The sequence below is a fragment of the Monodelphis domestica genome, chromosome 2 (assembly GCF_027887165.1).
Source record: "Monodelphis domestica isolate mMonDom1 chromosome 2, mMonDom1.pri, whole genome shotgun sequence".
NCBI lineage: Eukaryota > Metazoa > Chordata > Mammalia > Didelphimorphia > Didelphidae > Monodelphis > Monodelphis domestica.
The window spans coordinates 145,607,214-145,627,797 of NC_077228.1; the positions used below are offsets into that span (position 1 = coordinate 145,607,214).

General features: G+C 34.0%; 1 protein-coding gene across 5 annotated transcripts in view; it reads right to left on the reverse strand.

Annotated features, from left to right (window-relative positions):
• Positions 1–13,911, reverse strand: part of WDR64 (WD repeat domain 64) — a 229,641-nt gene extending 215,730 nt beyond the window's left edge. For 2 of the 5 annotated variants that reach the window (XM_007481554.3, XM_007481553.3), the window contains exons 1-2: positions 13,549–13,910; positions 8,435–8,565 (exon numbers count right to left, since the gene is read on the reverse strand). In XM_007481554.3, coding sequence (XP_007481616.1) covers positions 8,435–8,565; positions 13,549–13,687 — 270 coding nt within the window. In that variant the 5' untranslated portion in view covers positions 13,688–13,910. Of the gene's footprint in view, positions 1–8,434; positions 8,568–13,548 lie in introns of those variants that run through there. The other 3 variants (XM_056816073.1, XM_007481555.2, XM_016430227.2) reach the window with 2 other exon arrangements.
• Positions 13,912–20,584: the final 6,673 nt, after the last annotated feature.

Below are 20,584 nucleotides of genomic sequence, written 5' to 3' on the forward strand. Positions count from 1 at the left end.
CTAAGAACTCAGGATCCCAGGAGAACACATTAGTAAGGTTGGAAAGATTCACTCTGACTAAGGCTTTGGAAAACTGCAGCTGAGAAAACCAAATATATCTTGGAAATTTTACAGTAAGTCTAAAGCTGACGTACTTTGGCTGTCTCTGCTAACATTTTCTTAATCCATAGTTTAAAAGCAAACAAACCCTCAAGTGAGAACCAAAAGCATCATCCATTTTTACAAAGCAGAATCAGTCATTTATTAGTCATAATTAATCATCTTTGATTCATAGTCAGTGTTATTAATGGTACTCCTAGGACCACTCCTTCCTATTAGCATCTTCTCCTTTCCATGCACCCAGCAAGCACATTTACATTCTTATTTTTGGTATCAAATCATAACATAATTTTCATGTAAAAGTTAAGCCATGGCCCCTTGTGAGTTTTAAAAATTCATATGAATAATGATGAATACACTTTTGAAATCTGTCCACGCCAGCAAACTTGTACAAGATTCTAAGGAACTAAAAACAGATAGATCTAAGAGTTTTGAATTCCAAGAGACTAATGGTGACATACAAGCTTCTACAATGCAGAGAACTGCAGATAGACTTGGGACTGTTATTGCATAGGCGTTTTTGGTTTGTTTTCCAGATCACATTAATAGTGTATTTCCACCTAACAGAACAGAGGGACCCTGATGCAAACCAATCAGCTAGAGTAGAGGAGAAAAAGCTCTGGGCTTGAAGTCAAAAGCTCAAAGTTTGATAATATACTCTAGCACTTACTATCTGCATGACTCTGCTACTGAGGACAAGACACATAAACCTGTCTGAACTTTAATGTCCTCATTTGTAAAATGCAGGAAATAGTGTTTGGACTACCTACTCCACAGGGTTATTGTGAGAAAAACAGTTCATAAATTATAAAATGCTACAGAAACATATTATCAAAATAATATTCTTCCTGCCCCTTCCACTAAAGAAAATAAAAATCATGTTGTAGTGCTTATTACAAGGTTTACAGAATAGCACTTTCTTCATGGAAAACTCAGAAAGTGGATATCATAATTATTCTTTCTAATTCACAGAGGAGAAAACTGAGGTTTGTCAACTTGCACATGTTACAAAAAGTAAGTCTTTAAAGAGATACTATGGACAAGCTGATTTCAGAGTTCAGTTTAGAACTCCTTCCAGTTAACACATTTGCTACCTATGTGGCCCAGACTCTGATATATCAAAGAATTGACTCTTGGTTCTCAAAAACTATTACAGTGGAGTACAAGTTCTGGTAGAATTTTCTAGAAAACTTGAAAAAGCATTAAGCACTCTCTTAGTGATGCTATGTGCTTCTTCTTCCAGGACCAGACTAGCAAAAAGCCAAGAAGCCTGGATGCCCAAATTTTTGTCTTGTTTTGATTACAAGACTAAAAAGATTGTAATGGTAAAGGATATGTTGTCTCCCTCATTTAATTGTAAACTACTTGGATGTAGAGACTTTTTGACTCTTTTTGTATCCCCAGAACATAGCACAGTACTTGGTACATGGCAGGTGCTTAATAAATGTTTGTTGATCGATTGAGTTCTCACATTTATAGGAACACAGATCTTTGGACCTGATTCATCATAGGAAGTCTTAATAAATGTTTTTGATAGTTTGATTGATCAAAGATCAACAAAATGACCAATTTAGTCATGCCATAATCTAAATAACTTTTCTAGTTCCAAAAAAGCACCATTATTTCTTATTGGTACTTGAAATTGTCTTTTTTCCATTATTCAAATTTGGAGTTGATCTCCAGGAAAATCTCCTTGTATCCGGGAGGAAATCAGATTTTATTAATGGTACTTTGACATTGTATTCAATGATCAATACAGTTCTGGAAAAAAGGCAATCAAAGGAGCTCTAGAAAGGGGTGGAGGAGGACTGAGAAAGGCATTTTGGTCTTCCAGGCTATGTTAATCCTGTTCTTTCGTTTCTTGGTGGATAGAAATTATTGTGCCTTATCCTTTTCCACCTTTCCTTCCTCCCTTTTCCTTCTATCTTTGATCAATTAATCAATCAGCAAGCATTTACTAATTGATTACTATGTGCTGGGAGGTAGAGATACAAGTACAAAGAATGAAATAGCTCTTATTTGAAAGGAATTTGTAGTCTAATGGAAAGGTAGGAACAACAAGTATATATAAAAATATGCAGCATAAATATACAAGTTAATAAATACATACATATACACAATAGTGAAATACAAGATAGTTGGGAAGGGAAGGGCATTAACATCAAGGAGCTCAGGAAAAGCTTCATGCAGAGATGGTTTCTGAGCTACATCTTAAAGGAGAGCCTGAAGCAGTGAATTACTATGATGATATGATCAAAATTGGAGGGGGAGAAGCAATGTCTAGTTAGGATTAAAAAAAGGAAAAACTTCTGGTGCCCTTTTCTTCAGCTGCAAGCCTTAGGTTAGAATCATCATCAGGAATAAGGTCGGAGGCATGAATAAAATTAGGATTAGAGCAAAAGTGAGCAGTAGATTTTCCAATTGATTTTATCTTACAAATCTCATCTGGAGTTGGCATGATCAAATAGTTTATTATAGGACTTAAAATTTGGAAGCCCAAATTCTTTAATTTGCTGGTCAAGAAGTCAGGTCCCAGAGAGGTAGAGAAAGGGATTTGTCCAAAGTGGGGAATGGTAGAATTGGAGTTCAAACCCAGGACTCCTCTGCAATGAAAGTTTTGTCAATCGCTGCCCTCTGTGTTTTGTCTTTGGAAAGATACTAGCCCATTCAGCTAGAGGACTAAGTATTAAAAACTACAACCACCACTCTTTCTTGTCTTTCTGTGTATCCTTCTCATGTGATTGTTCCTTGTTAAGGCTATCTGGTTTAATGGAATCCAGGTAAATCATCCTGGCACATTTTAATGACACATATAAAGCCTAGTGAGTCATATGTCACAATATTGTAGAAAACCGAAGTCTTAGCTACTTACTCACAGTGTATATAGATTTTCAGAATTCTAGGTTGGTATTATTATTACTCAAATGTGTAATTTTACCCTAAATACCATAAATCTATATTCCTTCAACATAATGCAGTTCTCTTAATTTCTAACCCATTTCTTCACTTTTTGAAGTCAGTTGTTTAGAGTTCAGAAGGTCCCAGCATAATTAGTTTTTTCTAATTAAAAAAATTTGTTACATATTTCAAAACATTTTTGACAATTTTTTGATATTTTAAAATTTAGATCTTCCTCCCTGAGACAGTGAATAGTCTGATATAGTTTATAGCCATACTTAAATGTAATTCATATTTCCATATTGCTCATGTCATGCTAGAAGACACAATAGAAATTTCATGAAAGAAATAAAGTGGAAGATGGCATGCTTTGATCTGCAATCAAACTTTAACATTTCTTTCTTTGACTGTAGATAGCATTTTCATCATGAATCCCTTGTGTTTATCTTGCAGGCTTGCTTTGCTGATAATGGTTAAGTCCTTCACAATTGATCATCATATATTTCTTGTTACTGCATACATTGTTTTCCTGATTCTGTTCTCTTCACTTTGCATCACTTCATATAAAGAAAGTCTTTCCAGATTTTTCTGAACTCATCCTGTTAATTGTTCCTTATGGTGCAATAGTATTCTATTACAACTATAAACCACAATTTGTTCATCTATTCCCTAAGTAATGGACAGTTTCCAGTTCTTTGCCCCTATTATAAAAAAAAAGCTGCTAAAATATTTTGATACAGGTCCTTTTCTCTAATTTCTGATCTTTTTAGGATACATATCCAGAAATGGTATTTCTGGGTCAAAGGGTCATAGTTTTGTAGTTTTTTGAGCCCGATTCCATATTGCTCTCCAGAATGGGTGTTCACAGTTCCATGAACAGTGTATTAATTTATTGATTTTCCCACATTCTCGCCGACATTTATCATTTTCCTATTTGGTCATGTTAGTCAATCTAGAAGGTATAAAGTAGTATCTCAGAGTTGTTTTAATTTGCATTTCTCTAATTAATAGTGATTTGGAACATTTTTTCATATGATTATGAAGAGTTTTAATTTCTTCCTCTGAGAACTGCCTGTTCATATCTTTTGACCAATTTTTCATTGAGGAATGCTTTGAATTCTTAAAAATTTGACTCAGTTTTTTATATAATTTGAGAAATGAAGCTTTGGTTAGAGATACCTGCTATAAAAATTTCCCCCAAATTTGTTGTTTTCCTTCTACTCTTGGTTGCAGTATTTTAATTTGTACCACCCCTTTTTAATTTAATGTAATCAAAATTATTTATTTCATTTTATAAGGTTCTCTATGTCATAAATTATTCCCTTTTCCATAAATCTGAAAGATAAACTTTTCCTTTTTCCCTTAATTTGTTTATCGTGTCACCCTTCATTTCTAGATCAAGTAACGATTTTGACTTTATCCTCATATGGTGTGAGAAGTTGATCCACACCTAGTCTCTGCCATATTGCTTTCTAGTTTTCCCAGCAGTTTTTGCCAAATAGAAAATTCTTTCCTTAAAATCTTGGATCTTTGGAAATATTGAACACTAAGTTGCTATGGACATTAACTGTTCATATATTGGTTGCCTAATCTATTCCATTAATCCACCTCTCTATTTTCTGCCAATACCAGATTGTTTTGATGATTACCTCTTTTTAGTACTTTGATATCTGATACAGCCAGACTCTTTCTTCCTTCATATACTCCCCCCCCCCATTAATTCCCTTGATATTCTTGACTTTTTATTCTTCCAGATTAATTTTGTTGTTTTTTTTTTTTAATTCTGTGAAATAATTTTTGGGTAGTTTAATTGGTATGGCATTTAATAGATAAATTAATTTAGGTAGTATTGCCATTTTCATTATATTGGTTCAGCCTATCTATGAGCAATTAATGCTTTTCCAATTATTTAGATCTAACTAAGTTGCTGGGTTTGTTTTGGTAGATATACTATCAGGTATCTTATGCCACCTACAGATATTTTTAATGGTTTCCTTTTGTACTTCTTGCTGTTAGATTTCAGTTATGGTAAACAAAAATGCTGATGACTTATGTGGGTTTATTTTGTATCCTGTGATTTGATGAAATTGTTAATTATTTCTATTAGTTTTTTGGTTGATTCTATATATATATATATCATCATAAGATCTACAAAAAGTGATAACCTTGTTTCTTCATTGATTAGTCTAATTCCTTCAATTTCTTTTTCTGCTCTCATTGCTATATCAAGCATTTTTTGTACAATATTAAATAATAGGGGTGGTCATGCTTTACCCCTGATCTTATTGGAAAGGGTTTTAGTTTATCCTCATTGCAGATAATGCTTGCTGTTGGTTGTAGATAGATGTAATTTATCACTTTGAGGAAATTACACTTATTTCAGTGTTTTCTAATATTTTTTATAAGAAATGGTTATTGTATTTTGTCAAATGCTTTTTCTGCATCTATTGAAATAATCATTTTGTTTCTGTTGGTTTTGTTTTTGATATGGTCATTTATGATGATAGTTTTCTTAATATTGAACGAAACCTGCATTCCTGGAATAAAATTTACATGATCATTGGTCATGATTCTTATTATACAATGTTTTAATCTCCTTGCTAATATTTTATGTAAAGATTTTGCATCAATTTTCATTAGGGAGATTAGTTTATTGTTTATAGTTTATAGTTTATTGTTCTTTCTCTGTTTTAGCTTCTTCTGATTTAGGTATCAATGCCATATTTGCATCATAAAAAATTTGGATGGATTCCTTCTTTCCTCATTTCTAAATAGTTTATGTAGTATTAGAGTTACTTATTCTTCGAATGTTTCATAGAATTCACCCATGAATCCATATGGTCCTCAGGCTTTTTTCTTAGGGAGTTCTTTGATGATTTGTTAATTTCTTTTTCTGTGATGGGATTATTTCCATATTTTATTTCCTCTTTTGTTAATCTGGGCAGCTTATATTTGTATAAGTATTCATCCATTTCACTTAAATTGTCAAATTTATTGACATATGTAGTGCAAAATAACTTCATTTAATTGCTTTAATTTCAAAATTCAAAAAAATTGGTTATAATTTTGTATTTTTGATTTTTGAGATTGGTAATTTGGTTTTCTTTTTTCTTTTTTAATCAAGTTAACCAATTATTTATTCATTTTATTTATTTTTTCATAAAACCAATTCCTTGTCTTATTTATTGATTCAATTGTTTTCTTACTTTAAATTTAATTAATCTTTCCCTTGATTTTCAGAATTTACAATTTGGTGTTTAATTGAGGATTTTAATTTTCTTTTTCTCATTTGTTTTGTTGCATTCCCAATTCATCCATCTGTTCTTTCTCTATTTTATTGATGTAAGCATTTATAGACATGAATTTCTCCCTAAGTACTGTTTTGGCTGTATCCTGTAAATTTTGGTATGCTATGTCCTCATTGTCATTTTCTTTAATGAAACTGTTGGTTTTTCTATGATTTGTTTTTTTACCTATTGATTCTTTAGGATAATATTTTAATTGCCAATTAATTTTTACTTTCTGTTGCCCTTGGTTGAGTATAATTTTTATTACATTATGGTCTGAAAAATATGCATTTAATATTTCTCTTTTTCTATATTTGGATGTAAGGTTTTTATGTGCTATAATGTGGTTCACTTTTTGTGAAGGTGTCATGTACTGCTGAAAAAAAAGGGTATTCTTTTCTATTCTCATTTAGTTTTCTCTAGAGGTCTAACATACCCTATTTTTCAAAAAGTTATATTTATCTCCTTAACTTCTTTCTTGTTTATTTTTTGGCTGGATTTATCTTCTTCTGGGAGGGAAAATTGATTTCTCTCACTAGTACCATTTTATTGTTTATTTCCTCCTATAACTCACATAACTTCCTTTAGGAATTCTGGATGCTATGCCATTTGGTGAATATATTTAGTATCTATTGTGCCTTTTATCATGATTTAATTTCCTTCCTTATCTCTTTTGGTTAGATCAGTTTTTACTTTTGTGTTGAGATCATAATCACTGCCCTTGCTTTTTTTAACTTTAGCTGATGCATAATAGATTCTGCTTTAGCCTTTTTGACTCTATCTCCCTTTTTAAAATGTTTTTCCTTGTAGACAACATATTGTGGGATTCTGATTTTTAATCCACTCTACTATCCTTTTCCATTTCAAGGTCATGGTCCTGCTGGCTTTCTCTGGGAAGGTTTGCAGCTGTTTTGTCCAGAAATATATTCAGCAGTCTGTGCAACCAACTCCTTCATTGTTTCTGCTGCTTCCCTCCTCCTGCCAAATAGTCTGTGCTGGACAGGTCCCTTGCTCTTGTTTCTGCCACCTCAAGTACTCTGCTGCCATGTGAAAGTGAGTAGGTTCTTGAATTTCCATTTCCCCCTTTCTGCTCCCTTGTAGCTTCAGGGCTCCATTGCCATGCAAGAGTTTGTAGGTTTCCTGACTTCTTTGCCTTCTATACCTGTGTAGAGTGGCTTGGGCTGGGCTCATTCCCATTGTACAACTTGTCTGCCCCCCAGTAGAGTTGCAGTGTGTTGAGGCTGTTCCGAGTTCTCTTGGTTCTCACAGATGCCACTCTATCTGGGTTACTATCTCCTCTTACCCCAGTGAGACATGTTCCTCCAACTTTCCTTTGTTTTGAGGGGATTTATTTTCATGTGTGTGTGTGTGTGTGTGTGTGTGTGTGTGTGTGTGTGTGTGTGTGTGTAAGGGGAGCATAACATCCTTTATTCTACCATCATACCATCCTACATGCAACTCTCCTGGCATGATTATTGAACAGTCATCTCTATGAAGGATTATTCTGAGAACTGGCCCATATAATAATTAGCATTTACAACAAGGTTTTAAGGCTTGTAGTATTTTTACATATGTTAGGTAGATGCCATTTTTCCATTTTGCAGATGAGGCGAATAAGGTAGAGAGATAAAAAAAAATGATTTGCTCAGTCACACAACTAATAAGGATCTGAGATAGGATTCATTGGTGTATTGAATTTTTGGTGAGGAACCTCCCTTTTTGGCAACTTCTCTGAGATGGAAGGGGCACACCATTAGTAGACTAGCTCTCTACCAAGATGAACTACCTATAAATTTATGAAAGGTTAAAAAAGAAATCCATAGGTTACATAAGAAGTGCCTTCTGTATTTGATACCTAAGGACTCTTATCCAGAAATATCAGAGAGACTGTAGAAAGAGGAGCCCCTCTCTTCTCCTCTGAATTCAAGAGTTGCTTATTTCCTTATTTAATAAAAGGAAAACTTGTTGAGTAATTAATGACAAGAAAACATTGGACTGACTTATTTTGTGGGCAAGTTTTCTGTAATAAACAATTTGACATATATCAATAGATTATTATCAATGTAAATTGTAAATTATCAATGTAAATAAATGGCATTTTGCCTACCCCTTTCACAGAGATTTCACAAAATATATATAAAAATTCTTACCTCACACCAGTCTATAGGTGCATCTGGATTGTTGCTGAGTTTCCTGTAAAAACTTTTCACATCTTGGGCCTTTATTTCTGGACCAAAGAGGTCCCACACTGCCGTATAGAACCTGTCATAATCAATAAAATCTGTATGGAAACAAAGAATTACAGGTACTTTGTTATCAAATGTGCCAAAAAAACCTATTGTTTAAGATTATACACTTAGAGTTGGAAAGGACATTAAGGGCCATTTTGTTCATCTCCCTTATTTACAGAGAAGGCTCAGAGAATTAAAAGCGACTTGAAGCAGGTTCATGGAGCTAATAAAGTATTAGAAGTGAGATTTCAGGCCAGATCTTTCTGACCCTCATATCAGCCCTGTGTCAACTATTCCACATTATTTATTTTAACATGTACCACCTCATCTTTTTAGTACTTTATTTCAATTTCAATTTCAAAAGCAGATATTCAGATTTTAAAAATTCTTTCCTTTCAGTCCTAACTGAGTATTGAATTACAGTATTTCAAAATGTTCCGATTAAATGTCCTAGCACCTCTGAAATAGCTCCTCTCATAAAATAGGAAGGACTTTCCCTCCCCAATATGATTCCTCAAAGGGAAAAGCCAGGCTTAGTTTATTTCTTTTTTTGATATGAATGGTCTCAGCCATTGGTAGTAGTCTGCCTACCATGGTGGTCTATAATGATTCTTTTAGAGAGACTTCTTTTAAAAGGACAATTTTTTAAAATATCATGTAACCATATAAGGTCTGATATAATATGGAAATCTGTGCTGCCAAATTTGACAATAAATAGATCTCAGAGTAATAAGCTAAGTGACAGAAGGAGTTAGACTTAGGTTTTTAAGATTAGACTGGTTCAGTGAACAGAAACTTAACAGTACGAGATATGCTTCTATCTCATACTTATCAAAAGCTTGTTGATAGGGGGCAGCTGGGTAGCTCAGTGGATTGAGAGCCAAGCCTAGAGATGGGAGGTCCTAGGTTCAAATCTGACCTCAGACACTTCCCAGCTGTGTGATCCTGGGCAAGTCAGTTGACCCCCATTGCCTAGCCCTTACCTCTCTTCTGCCTTGGAGCCAATACACAGTATAAGCTTGATACAAATAAAGACAAGAATTTATATATATATATTTATATACACATATATGGATAGATGTATAAAATGATTTCTAGGTTATTGTTTGAATCATTGACAAGATGATTAAAAGGTTTTGAATCCCAGACCAACTCTTGTCGATAATTTGTGAATAAGCACAGACTAATTTATTAAAAATTACTTTCCAAGTGTCATCTTGATTTTGATAATGGCATTAGATTGCTGTCAATATTCTGGAACTAAATATTGAAAGACTAATTTGCAAAGAATTTATAAAAAAGAAATTTTTTTTTTTAATTCTAGGCAGCCCTCTTTGACCTTTTGGTAGCAGAATTACTAGATGGTAGATCACTATATGCCATAGATCTCAGGGAATTCTGGAAGTGTTAAAAGTGGTCTTGAGATCCAAATATAAATCTGTAAATAATCAAACATAACTCCTATAACCTGAAATAACATGTATTAAATATATATGTATTACTACACTGAAAAAATATTTTTCCCCAGAGTCAGCCTGATACAGCAGAGGATTAGACTTGGAATTAGAAAGCTGTGTATCTAATTCCTACCTCTGACACTTACTAGCTGTACAGATATGGGATGAAGTTCACCTGACCACTCTGAGCTTCACTTTCCACATCTATAAATGAGAACGATAATAATACTACTACCTACAGTGTCTACCTCACAGGACTTTTTGAAAGACAAATTAAATATTTTATATATGTTTAATAATAAAAGCAAACTTTATAGTGCTAGATATAAATGCCAGTCATTCTTTGATTGTGACTGTACATTTGGAAGTTTATTGATAAGTAGATTGTACATAATAGATTAAGAATCCTTGTTATAGTTAAAGTGCATGACATTTATCATTTTCCCTAAATCTTTCTGTCATTTTGACACAAGAAGAGATTAATTTAGCAGGACTTGCTCTTTCCTAAACTAAGTTAATTATTAACCAGTCTCCCATTCCTAATGAAATGACCAGACTTGGACAACAAGTCTGGTGTTCAAATGTAAGACTCAAGAGAATAATAAAAAAGTAAACAAGAAAGAGAAAATTTAAGGGATTCAATCAAGTCAAATGTTTCAGTTTCTATATGGGAAGATACTTGTAACATATAGGAATTTTATCATTATTAGGGAAGTAAGGAGGGGTACACATAGATAGAGGGTACAGGAATAAGTTGGCTATGATGGCATGGTACACTCTCCTCTCCAAAAAAAATCAAGGGATGAGGATTGCCTTAAGAGAAGAGGAGAAGGGGAGGTAGAATGAAGTAAATGATCTCACTTGAAGATGCACAAAAAGTTATTACAATGGAAGGGAAGATGGGCTACTAACAGGCAATGTTTAAACCTTACTAATATTGGAATTAGCTTAGAGAGGGAATAATATCCATTCTCAGTTGGGTATAGAAATCTATCTCACCCAGGACAGCAAGGTGGCTCAGTGGATAGAGAGCCATGCCTGGACATGGGAGGTCCTGGTTTCAATTCTAGCCTCAGAGACTTCCTATATGAACCCCAGTACAAACCATTTTTCATATAAAATCAGATCTAAACAACTGGGAAAATGTTAATTGCTCACAGGTAGGTTGAATCAATATAATAAAAATGATAATCCTACCTAAATTAATTTACTTGCTTAATGTTGTATAAAACTACCAAAAATTTATTTTAGAACTAGAAAAAATAATAAATTTCACCTGGAAGAAATAAATTAGGTACACAATATGGAGTTGTAAATGACCTTAGCTATCTTAGTATTTGATAAATCCAAAGATCCCAGCTTTTGGGACAAGAATTCATTATTTGACAAAACCTGCTAAGGAAACTGGGAAACAGTATGGCAGAAACTAGTTTTGACCAATATTTCACACTCTATACCTATGTTGGTGAACCTACAGCAAGCGGGTTCAAGGGGGCTGCTCCCTTTTCCCTCTGCATGTGTACCTGAGGACAGTTTTCACATGACCCACTCCTTCTACCTAGCAGTCCAATGGGAGCACTTCCTCCCTCCCCTTTCTGGGTTAAGACAGGGGGCTCACATGTGGTGCGAAGGTTGCAGTTTGGGCATTCAGTCTCTAAAAGGTTCACTTTCACTGCCCTATACCAAGATATCAAAACTGGCATAGGATTTATACATAAAGAGTAATATCATAAGCAAATTAGGGAAACATAGAATAGTTTGTCAGATTAAGGATATTGAAATCATTTAAGACCAAATCAGAGATACATAACATTACAAGATAAAAATATGTAAGTTTGATTAATTGATTTAAAAGGCTTTTTATAACCAAAACAAATGCAGCCAAGACCAACTGTGAAAGACTTGACTATTCTCAATAATACAATGATCCAAGAGAATTCTGTCCATCTCAGATATGAAAGGATCTTCACTATAATAAACCCAACAAGTGATCATACATCTGAACATCCCCAAAGAGGGAGCTACCACCTCCAGAAGTAGATTTTTCAATACTTTTAATTATTACAAGCTTTATCCTTAGGTCAAGCCTAAATTTGCCTTTTTGCCATTTTCACCAACATTTCACATGATTCTGCCTTCTGGGACCAAATGGAATAAATCTAATCAGTCCTCCATATAATAGCACTTTAAATGCTTGAATACATCTCACTTTCATGCCCCCTTCTCCCAGGTATTCTCTTCTCCAGGTTAAACAATTTCCTTCAACAGACTCTCTTAAGAAAGCCTGAAAGGTCTTCACCTAACATGTCACTCTTTATAGTCCTCGTTGCCCTCCTCTAGCCACTGTTAACTTATTAATATCCCTTTTAACCATGGTGCCCAGAATTGAGCACAATACTTTAGGTAAAGTTTGATAAGTACACAGTACAGTGGGACTATTACCAATCTTATTCCAGGAAGCTATATTTCTCTTACTACCAAATTTGAATTTGCTTTTGTTGTTGTTGTTGTTGTTGTTGTTGTTGTGGTTTTTCCATTTCAAACTGTTTGTCAGTCTAGGCTTTAAAAAAAAATCAAAACAGCCTCTGTCTTTCTATGCCTGCCCTAACTTACTATGTATGAAATTGACTTTTGGCACTCAAGTACAAAATTCTTCCCTATTGAATTTCATCTTATTAGCACTTAAACAACTTACCCTCCCAAATTCCCATTTTTCAAGGAATTTATTCAAAATATAATAATAAGGGGGAAGTTGGGTGGCTCAGTGGATTGAGAGCCAAGCCCAGGAACCAGAGGACCTGGGTTTGAATCTGACCTCAAACCCTTCCCAGCTGTGTGACCCTGGGCAAATCACTTAACCCCCATTGCCTAACCCTTACCACTCTTCTGCCCTGGAACCAATACACAGTATTGATTCCAAGACGGAAGGTAAGGGTTTAAAAAAATACAACAATAAAAGACATGGTCATGGCTCTTTAAAAGTTTGCAAAGCATTCTGTACATATTATTTGTCATATATATCATTCTAATTCAATCTTCATAACAATTCTATGATTTAGGTACTACAGAGATGGCCATTTTTCAAATGAGTAAGTTGAAGAAGGTAAATGAACTGGCCTCTTGTCCTTTTAAATCATTTAAGGAACCCTAAATGTTGGTGTCATTGAAGAATCAAAACTATTGACTTCAAATTGGAGTCTGTAGCATCCCTGTTACTGTGATGCTTCATACAAGCTTTGAAGATATGGATTTCAATTGACCACCTTTGGGGAAAGAAAATTGAACTGAGTGGATTTAGTTTATCTTAGGGGGTTCCCCAAGAAAGGTGGGAAATGATAAGGTTGTGATGTTAACCATGCTCTTAAGCCTAACTCTAACTCTCAGAAGAGGATAGCACAAATTGAACTGAAAATGATCTGACCCATTTCTGATTTTTTTCCCATAGAATAATTTGAAAAAGAATATTATAACCTCAGGCACTGATATGTAGCAGGACCCTGGAACCCTTGCTGTCTACTAACTTAATCAGCCTGATTTGGGGTATTTTGTGAAAAGTCTCAACATTTCTGAACTTACCTTCATTTTTGACATATGTGCCCAGTCTTTCCTCTTTTTTCTGAATCACTGTTTTTTCTACTAACTTCCCAAATTTCTTCAAGGCCTCTGTGAAATTGTTATACTCATTTAAACTGCTGTTGTCTTTGGTGTTCTCCATGGAGGCATAGAGGTATCTTTGTTTCTAGATGGAAATAAATCTGATGATCTTAAAATCCTTCCCGTTGTAATAGTGTTCCCCAATCTTTAAGTTTTTATTCTAATGTTCATTCCTTTGGTCTTAAAATTCCATGCTGTATAGTGGGAACAAGATGTGCTGCTGAGATGTTAGCAGGAAAGATGACTTTGGATTAACCAGACCTACATCCCGGCTACCCCTTCAGGGAAAGCCCTGACCTCATAATGTTTCCTCAATACTCTTCACAAGGTCCTGATTACATCATAATATATGCTAGTTTCTTCATTTAATAATAGAAGGACATGTCTGAGAATTCTGAGTAGAAGGGGCTGGATATTAACTAAAGAGTGGGTAAAGGAATAGACTTAAATGCTTTGACTTCAGACAATATTATGTGTGTGTATATTTTCTCTCCTATCATAGCCTCTTGTCCCTCCATTCTTCTTCCTGCTTCAAAGAGTTATGGCGAATAGGCGTGGTACTTTCTCTTAAAGCTATGCTGGATGGAATAAATTGAATTGTAGACTATTTGCTAAAGATAAGAGCAAATTTTTAGTAGCATTGATTCATCTAGAAGTAAGAGGCAACACAATGCAGTGGAAAGAATGTCTCATTTGGAGGCACAAGAACTGAATTCAGAAATGTCCAGGGTCTGCTAATTACCTGTGTGACATCACCACTCAGGGCCTCAGTTTTATCACCTTTACAAATCAGGACTTGCTGAACACTCTAATGCAAATACCAACAACATGGAAATGGGTTCGAATCAAGGACACATGTGATAACCAGTGGAATCGCACATCGGCTATGGGAGGGGTGGCAGGAGGAGGGGGGGAGGAAAAGAAAATGATCTTTGTTTTCAATGAATAATGTTTGAAAATGACCAAATAAAATAATGTTCAAAAGTAAAAAAAAATAATCAGGGACATACTAATTAGTACACTAAGACAATAAAATAAAATTGATTATCTAAAAAAACAATAAATCAGGACTTGGACTAGATAAATTATAAGGTCCCTTTAAGCTCTAATGCTATGGTCCAAATATATTCTTAGTTGGCATTGCGATTCTTAGAAATGTCAAGGTCTAAATTAGAGATAGAGAGCATTATAAGATATAAAATAGATAAGTCTGAATATATTAAACTTAAAAGGTTTTATAGAAACAAAACCAATGAAGCAAGATTAGATTGGAAGCAGAAACCTGGGGAATAATTTACATCAAATTTATCTGATAAAGGCTTCATTTCTCAAATATATAGATCTGTTTTATATCTCACATAATTATAGCTAACACTTATATAGTGCTTTAGGGTTTATAAATTACTTTATAAATATTATTTTAACTTTATAAGTACCCTGGAATATAAATGGTAGTTATTATTATCCATATTTTACAAATAAGAAAAGTTAAATAGACAGGGGTTAAGTGACTTGCCTAGGGTCACATAGCCAGTAAGGCCACATTTGAGCTCAGGTCTTCTTGACTCCAGGCCTGCTACTTTATACACTGTGCCACCTAGCTACCCATGCTTCTCCCTTTCTCTCACCCTACCCCCCTATCCAGCCTTTCTTCTTCTTCTTCTTCTTCTTCTTCTTCTTCTTCTTCTTCTTCTTCTTCTTCTTCTTCTTCTTCTTCTTCTTCTTCTTCTTCTTCTTCTTCTTCTTCTTCTTCTTCTTCTTCTTCTTCTTCTTCTTCTTCTTCTTCTTCTTCTTCTTCTTCTTCTTCTTCTTCTTCTTCTTCTTCTTCTTCTTCTTCTTCTTCTTCTTCTTCTTCTTCTTCTTCTTCTTCTTCTTCTTCTTCTTCTTCTCCTTCTCCTTCTTCTCCTTCTTCTCCTTCTTCTCCTTCTTCTCCTTCTTCTCCTTCTTCTCCTTCTTCTCCTTCTTCTCCTTCTTCTCCTCCTTCTTCTTCTTCTTCTTCTTCTTCTTCTTCTTCTTCTTCTTCTTCTTCTTCTCCTTCTTCTTCTCCTTCTTCTTCTCCTTCTTCTTCTTCTTCTTCTTCTTCTTCTTCTTCTTCTTCTTCTTCTTCTTCTTCTTCTTCTTCTTCTCCTTCTTTTTTTTTCTTCTTCTTCTTCTTCTTCTTTTCTTCTTCTTTCTTCTTTTCTTCTTCTTCTTTCTTCTTCTTCTTCTTCTTCTTCTTTCTTCTTCTTCTTCTTTCTTCTTCTTCTTCTTCTTCTTTCTTCTTCTTCTTTCTTTTTCTTCTTCTTTCTTCTTTCTTCTTCTTCTTTCTTTTTCTTCTTCTTTCTTCTTCTTTCTTCTTCTTCTTCTTCTTCTTCTTCTTCTTCTTTCTTCTTCTTCTTCTTCTTCTTCTTTCTTCTTCTTCTTCTTCTTCTTTCTTCTTCTTCTTCTTCTTTCTTCTTCTTCTTCTTCTTTCTTCTTCTTCTTTCTTCTTCTTCTTCTTCTTCTTCTTCTTTCTTCTTCTTCTTCTTCTTCTTCTTTTTCTTCTTCTTCTTCTTCTTCTTTCTTCTTCTTCTTTCTTTTTCTTCTTCTTTCTTCTTCTTCTTCTTCTTCTTCTTCTTCTTCTTCTTCTTCTTCTTCTTCTTTTCTTCTTCTTCTTTCTTCTTCTTCTTTTCTTTTCTCTCTCTGTCTCACACACACAAACACACACATACATATGTATGTATGTTTATATATAGATATACATCCACACAGACACACATACTTGGAGAAAAAAAATAGTTGAATTAAAAAGAGAAGGAGATAGTAAGTTATAATAGCTGTGGACCTCTGTTTTTCCCTTTCAGACCTAGAAAATCTAAGAAAAACTCCAAGATAAATAAGAAAAAATTTAAGGATCTGAATAAAACTTTAGAAACATTAAATATGATGGCTCTGGTGATGACTAATGGGAATAAAAAGGAATACCATAACATATATCTAAGCTATGTATGCATATTTTAAAAATGAACCATAGGACATATACCTTCATGAATAAATATAGAAAATAAAGAATATTAAATAAATACCTTACTGACCATATTACAATAAAAATTATAATAAAAAACTGAATGGCTGTTTGAAGAAAATGTTCAAACTTAAATGGTCTAAATAATTTAATTCTAAAGAATTGATGAATCACAGAATAATTCACAGGTGGACCAAAGAATAACTAACAGAAACAATATTTTATAAAGAAAGTCACAATAGTGAGACCTTCAAAACTTTCAAGATAGATCCAAGGAAATCTTTAGTGGAAATTTTATCTCCAAACAATCAATCAGTTAGTTGCACATATAGCTAAAATAAAAATAAATCAACCAAACAAAAATTAGAAATTCTGAATATTAGAGATGAATAAAGCTTTAAAAATTGATGAATAAAACTACAAGTTTTTTTTCAAACTTATAAAGTAGATTGTTAGCTAATCTAATGACAGAAAAGACAGGAATCCAAATTACTATTTATTTACCAATCCCACTACAGATTTAATTTATCTTAGCTTTACTGCCATAAGGCAAACACTATATCCTCCCAAATTGATATAGAAGGCCAATTTTCATAGTAGACGTTCTCATTGCCCTTAAAGCTTCCTACAATACTGCCTCCTTCATCTCAGCCAAAGACCTAATTGTATAACTTCGTCTAAAAAAACGGAGAAATAGTGTATACTCATGTGACTTCTCAAGGAATCTAGCCATGAAGAAGAGAGGAATATAGGATGGTTGCTAGTGGGAATGGATAGATCAAGTAATATTTTCTTTGAAGGATGAACAGATGCCAAGATTTCCCTCTTCCACATCTCAGTTCAGTCAAACATCTTTCACTATTTCCTCCCTCACTCTGATTTCAGATGAAGAAGATGCCCCTTTTAAAGGTTACCAACACAAAAATCTCTAAATACCATCTTGAACCTTTCCCCTCTCTACTTTTCTAGCAAATTGCCATCCTCACCTCCCAGTCACCATTTCTTATCCTCAATTTCTTCCTTTCTATAGGCTTCTTCTCTGCTGCTTATGAGCAAAGCCATTTTTCCTCCATCCCATATCTCTCTCCCTTTCATGGCTAAATTCCTCGAGAAATCACATGAGGATTCACTAGTTGTCTTCACTCCCCTCTCACTCTTGCTAATCCTCTGCAATATGGCATATGATTTCATCATTCTTCTGAAACTACTCTCATCAAATTTACCAAAGGTCTTTGAATTGTCACCTCTAATGGCCTTTTCTCAATCCTCATCCTTATTTAACTCTTGAATTCTTTGACACTTTTGAGGATTCTTTAACTTGATATTAATTTCTCCCTGTTTTGGGGATATTACTTTCTCCTGGTTTTCATTCTACCTTTCTGAACTCTCCTTCTATCTTCCTTTTGGTTATTTTTCCATATTGTCAAAATGACAAATTACAACTCAAGATGATTGACAACAAATCATGCTTCCTACTTCTTTTCAGAAAAATGATACCTAGAGGTACAGAATGAAATATAGATTTCAGACAGAGACAATGTATGGATTTAGAGATTTTTTTGATTCTTTTTTTGTTGTTACAAGAGGGTTTTTCTTTTTCTTTGGTGATAAGAGAGTTGGTGACCATAGTAAAATTTAGTTCATTGTTGTTCAGTTATTTTACCCATGTCTAATTCTTTGTGACCCCACTTGGAGTTTTCTAGGCAGAGAACAGAAAGAAGTCCAGAAATAGACCAGTGCATATAACAGCAATTTCAAGTTTTGTACAAAAACTTTTTTTTGGTGTGCACTCTTTGTAGATTGAAAAGGTCACATTTGTTAATATTTATTAAGTACATAATAAAAAAGAAAATTTGTTTTAAAAAGTGAATATAGAATTCTTTTTCTTGACTGAATATTTTTATAAGGATTTTGGGGGGATGTAAAGTAGACTGGGAGAAAGGATCATAATAGAGTTGACAAAAAAAAGAAAGAAGAGAAAAGAGAGCAACTGAAGGATTTTAAAAAAATGAATGAATAAAGGAAAGCCAGAACAAAACATAGACAAGCAGAACAGCTTTGAAAGTTACATATTGACCTTATTATCGACTTAAAAGGAAAAAGCAAGCTAAATATAACAAATTCAGTTCCATATACAATCTTCTTTTTCTGTTCTACCTTGTATATGAAAATACTGATTTTATTTGGTGTTTTCTAAGTTCATAATTTAAAAAATCAAGTATACAAGAATTATAGTCATGTATATGAGAATTAACTTGAAGGAAAAATGTCTCTATTTTTCCATTCAGCACAGAGGATTCACAAGATCATAGAATGAGAGCCTTCTGGGACATTGGAAGTCAGCAAGTCCAACCTGCTCATCCATCCATCAATCAATCAATCAATCAGCATTTATTAAGCATCTATTATGTGCTAGGTACTGTGCTAAGAAATAGGATACAAAAAGAGAATAACAATAATCTCTGCTCTCAAGGAATTTAAAATCTAATAATTTTTGGTTGTATTTTTTCCAACTTTTTTCCCTGACATTTTGCCATTCAAATTCTTTCCCTCCTTCCCTCCCCTCCAAGAAGCTTAGAATTGAATGGTACTTACAACCTTCTTGTTATTGAGGAGGAAACTGAGGCCCAGAAAATGAAATAACTTGCCCATAGTAAGATAGCAATTGAGATTTGAACACATTGATTCCAAGTCCAGCAGGTTATATATCATTGTACATAATTGTTCTTTTTTTGTTTTTAACCCTTAGCTTTCATTTTAGTATCAATACTATGTATAGGTTCCAAGGCAGAAGAGCAATAAGGGTTGGCAAGTGGGGTTAAGTGACTTTCCCAAGGTCACACAGCTGGGAAGTGTCTGAGATCAGATTTGAACCAAGGACCTCCCATCTCTAGGCCTGTCTCTTCACTGAGCCACCTAGCTGACACCTACATAATTGTTCTTTACCTGTCTTAAATTCCTACCTCTTTTCTCAAAGGGGACATCTGGTTTCAAAGGATTAGAGATTTAGAAGAGGAGGTGACCTTAAAGTTCATTTAGTCCAACCCCATCATTTTATAAATAAAAGAACTGAGACCCCAAATGATTAAATGACTCACCTAAAATGATGTAAGTAGCTAATAGCCACACCAGCATTTGAACCCATGTTGTTCTTTTTTTAATTGTAAATCCAGTTCTTTTCCCACTAACATGTTCCATACTCCTAAAGTAAAACAAAAAACAAACAAAAAACAAACAAAAAAACCTAATACAGTCTTAAAATTCACTTTGCCCCCACTGTCTGGTTCTTGTTTTTCATTCCTTTTTAATGGGGCCTTGGAGGCATTTAGAGTCTTGTTTTCCATTTTAAGTCTTGTTTTCCATTTCTTTTCTATGAGGCCTTGGGGGCATCTAGAGGATTTACTTGAAGTCTGTGTGCTAGGGCAAAAAATACTTTCAGAAGTATTGATAGGGACAGTTCCACACCCCATCCCACCCCCAACTTTGTGGTCTTAAAATCTAAAGTCCTGGAAGTAAACAGGACAGGCTAACAGAAGATAAAATAATTTAATGTGAATGAACAATCAAAGCAGGTTGCAAACCACAGGAAATACACAAAAGGCAAAATGTCAAATATAGTACTTTGGGACTTTTAAAAATCTTTTTGGCATAATTTAAAAATCAAATAACCAAATGTTTGTTCAATGCATTAAAAAAAAAACTAGCTATCTTGGGACTTTAGGATTTTCCAGATAACCCTAGAATATGCTTGTCTATTATACAGGGTAGGACTTCACTAGTCATCCTATGCCTGGATAAGAAGGATGAAGTCATAGGATGACAAAACTTTCTATTAAGGGAAATTTTCATAGCAGTCTGCTTACAGGATCTTTAAGGGTTTTTGGCAATACCCAAAGGGAGTTGAATCAGATTCATCTGAGCAGACTTTTGGGTTCTCTGACTAGGGTTTTGCTACATCAAGGAAGCCAATTCAGT